Source organism: Mastomys coucha, unplaced genomic scaffold (assembly GCF_008632895.1).
Source record: "Mastomys coucha isolate ucsf_1 unplaced genomic scaffold, UCSF_Mcou_1 pScaffold3, whole genome shotgun sequence".
NCBI lineage: Eukaryota > Metazoa > Chordata > Mammalia > Rodentia > Muridae > Mastomys > Mastomys coucha.
The window spans coordinates 49,104,901-49,107,376 of record NW_022196909.1 but is presented as its reverse complement, the minus strand read 5'-3'; the positions used below and the strand labels follow the sequence as shown (position 1 = coordinate 49,107,376).

Sequence of the window (2,476 nt, the reverse complement as noted above, 5' to 3'; positions counted from 1 at the left end):
TGAGAATGAGTTAATCCAATTCTCAGTAATTGAGAGATAGGTATAAAACAACATGTGTCCACCCAGATAGACTCATAAAATGAATGGTGGTAGAATTTAGCACTGGGTATTGAAGTTGTTGTTGTTGTTATTTTTCTTTTTGAAAGATCTGATTTCTCAGGAAATGTGCAATAAATGGCAATTTATTTGATCCAGGAAAAGACATCTGCCATGCTTTTCACATCAGGCACAGGGGTAGGGTGTTCAAAGCTACCCCACTTGATATCCTAGAACATTACGCAATTGGGCAATGGAAAAAATGGCCAAATAAATACACAAAAGGGAGAAGTGGAGGAGTGCCTTGTTGCTGCTTCAATGCTGTAGCTGAGGATGCTTGAGTGGTTGGTGTGTCCTGCTCTGTGTGCTACTGCTGGGTGCTGTGAAGGGAGTTCAGGAGATCTCTGAACTTTCAACATGGAAAGGAGGAGCAGCCTGGGCCAGGATCTTTCTGGTTTCCAACTGTGCCTGGAGCTGATCCTGTGCCACAGAACTCCATACCCAAATACCACCGAGAGAAAGCTGGCCTCCCAGGAATGCTATCACACCTGTGAGCATAGCTAACACCACCGCTTCTGCTCAAATTCCTGGCCCAAGAGGTACCAGCCCAACATCATTAGGACAAGGAATCAAGGAACAGCCAGGGACAGGATCCTTCAGTTTTCCATCTGCACCCCAGGATCCTTCAGTTTTCCATCTGCACCCCAGGATCCTTCAGTTTTCCATCTGCACCCCAGGATCCTTCAGTGTTCCATCTGCACCCCAGAGCTGACTCTGTGCCACAGCTCTCCATACTCAATTTCATCCTGGAGAGAACTGGTCTCCCAGGAGTACTGACACATAGGCTTGTAAGAGGGACAAGCTACAGTCAGAGACAGCAAGACCAGCTAACACCAGAGATATCCAGATGGTGAGAGGCAAGGGCAAGAACATAAGCAACAGAAACCAAGGCTACTTGGCATCATCAGAACCCAGTTCTTCCACCACAGCGAGCCCTGGATACCCTAACACCACAAAAAACCAAGACTATAATTTAAAGTCATATCTCATGATGATGATAGAAGACTTTAAGAAGGACATAAATAACTCCCTTAAAGACATACAGGAGAACACAGGTAACAGTTTAGAGCCCTTAAAGAGGAAACACAAAAACCTCTTAAAGAATTACAGGAAAAGACAACCAAACAGGTGAAGGAATTGAACAAAACCATACAGGATCTAAAAATTGAAATAGAATCAATAAAGAAATCACAAAGGGAAACAACCTGAACATAGAAATCTTAGGAAAGAGATTAGGATTAACAGATGCAAGCATTACCAACAGAATACAAGAGATAGAAAAGAGAACTCAAGTGCAGAAAATACTGTAGAAAAAATTAACACAATAATCAAAGAAAATGCAAAATGCAAAAAGCTCCTAATATGCAGAAATCCAGGACACAATGAGAATACCAAACCTAAGGATAATAAGTATAGAATAGAGAGAAGATTTCCAACTTAAAGGGCCACTAAATATCATCAACAACATTATAGGAGAAAACTCCACTAACCTAAAGAATGATATGCCTATGAACATACAAGAAGCCTACAGAACTCCAAATATACTGGACCAGGAAAGAATTCCTCCTGTCACATAATAATCAAAATACCAAATGCACAAAACAAAGAAAGAATTTTAAAAGCTGTAAGGGAAAAAGGTCAAGTAACATATAATGGTAGACCTATCAGAATTAAACCAAACTTCTCACTGGAGACTACGAAAGCTACAAGATCCTGGGCAGATGTCATACAGACCCTAAGAGAACACAAGTGCCAGCCCAGAATACTGTACCCAGCAAAACTCTCAATCACCATAGATGGAGAAACCAAAGTGTTCCATGACAAAACCAAATTCACATAATATATTTCCACAAATCCAACCCTACAAAGGATAATAGACAGCAAAGTTCAACACAAGGAGGTAACCTATACCCTAGAAAAAGCAAGAAACTAATCTTATTTCAACAAACCTAAAAGAATACAGCCACACAAACTTAACTCCACCTCTAACAACAAAAATAAGAGGAAGCAACAATCATTATTCCTTAACATCTCCTAACATCAGTAGACTCAATTCCCCCAGTAAAAAGACATGGACTAACAGACTGGATATGTAAAAAGGACCCAGTATTTTGCTGCATACAGGACATGCACCTCAGTGTCAAAGGCAAACACTACCTCAGAGTAAAGGGCTGGAAAACAAATTTTCCTAGCAAATGGTCCCAAGAAACAAGCTGGAATAGCCATTCTAATATCTAATAAAATCGACTTACAACCAAAAGGTGTCAACCAAGAAAAAAAAAAGGTATGCGTAAGAAAGGACACTTCATACCCATCAAAGCAAAAATCTTCCAAGAAGGATTCTCAATTCTGAACATCTATGCTCCAAATGCAAGGGCAC

At 40.5% G+C, this 2,476-nt stretch overlaps 1 protein-coding gene across 1 annotated transcript in view; it reads right to left on the bottom strand.

Moving 5' to 3' along the window:
• Nucleotides 1-779: 779 nt before the first annotated feature.
• Nucleotides 780-2,476, bottom strand: part of LOC116074434 (rano class II histocompatibility antigen, D-1 beta chain-like) — a 17,632-nt gene continuing 15,935 nt past the window's right edge. Inside the window, exon 3 of the mRNA XM_031347012.1 lies at nucleotides 780-898. Within this exon, the coding sequence (XP_031202872.1) occupies nucleotides 780-898 (119 nt within the window). The remainder of the gene's footprint in view (nucleotides 899-2,476) is intronic.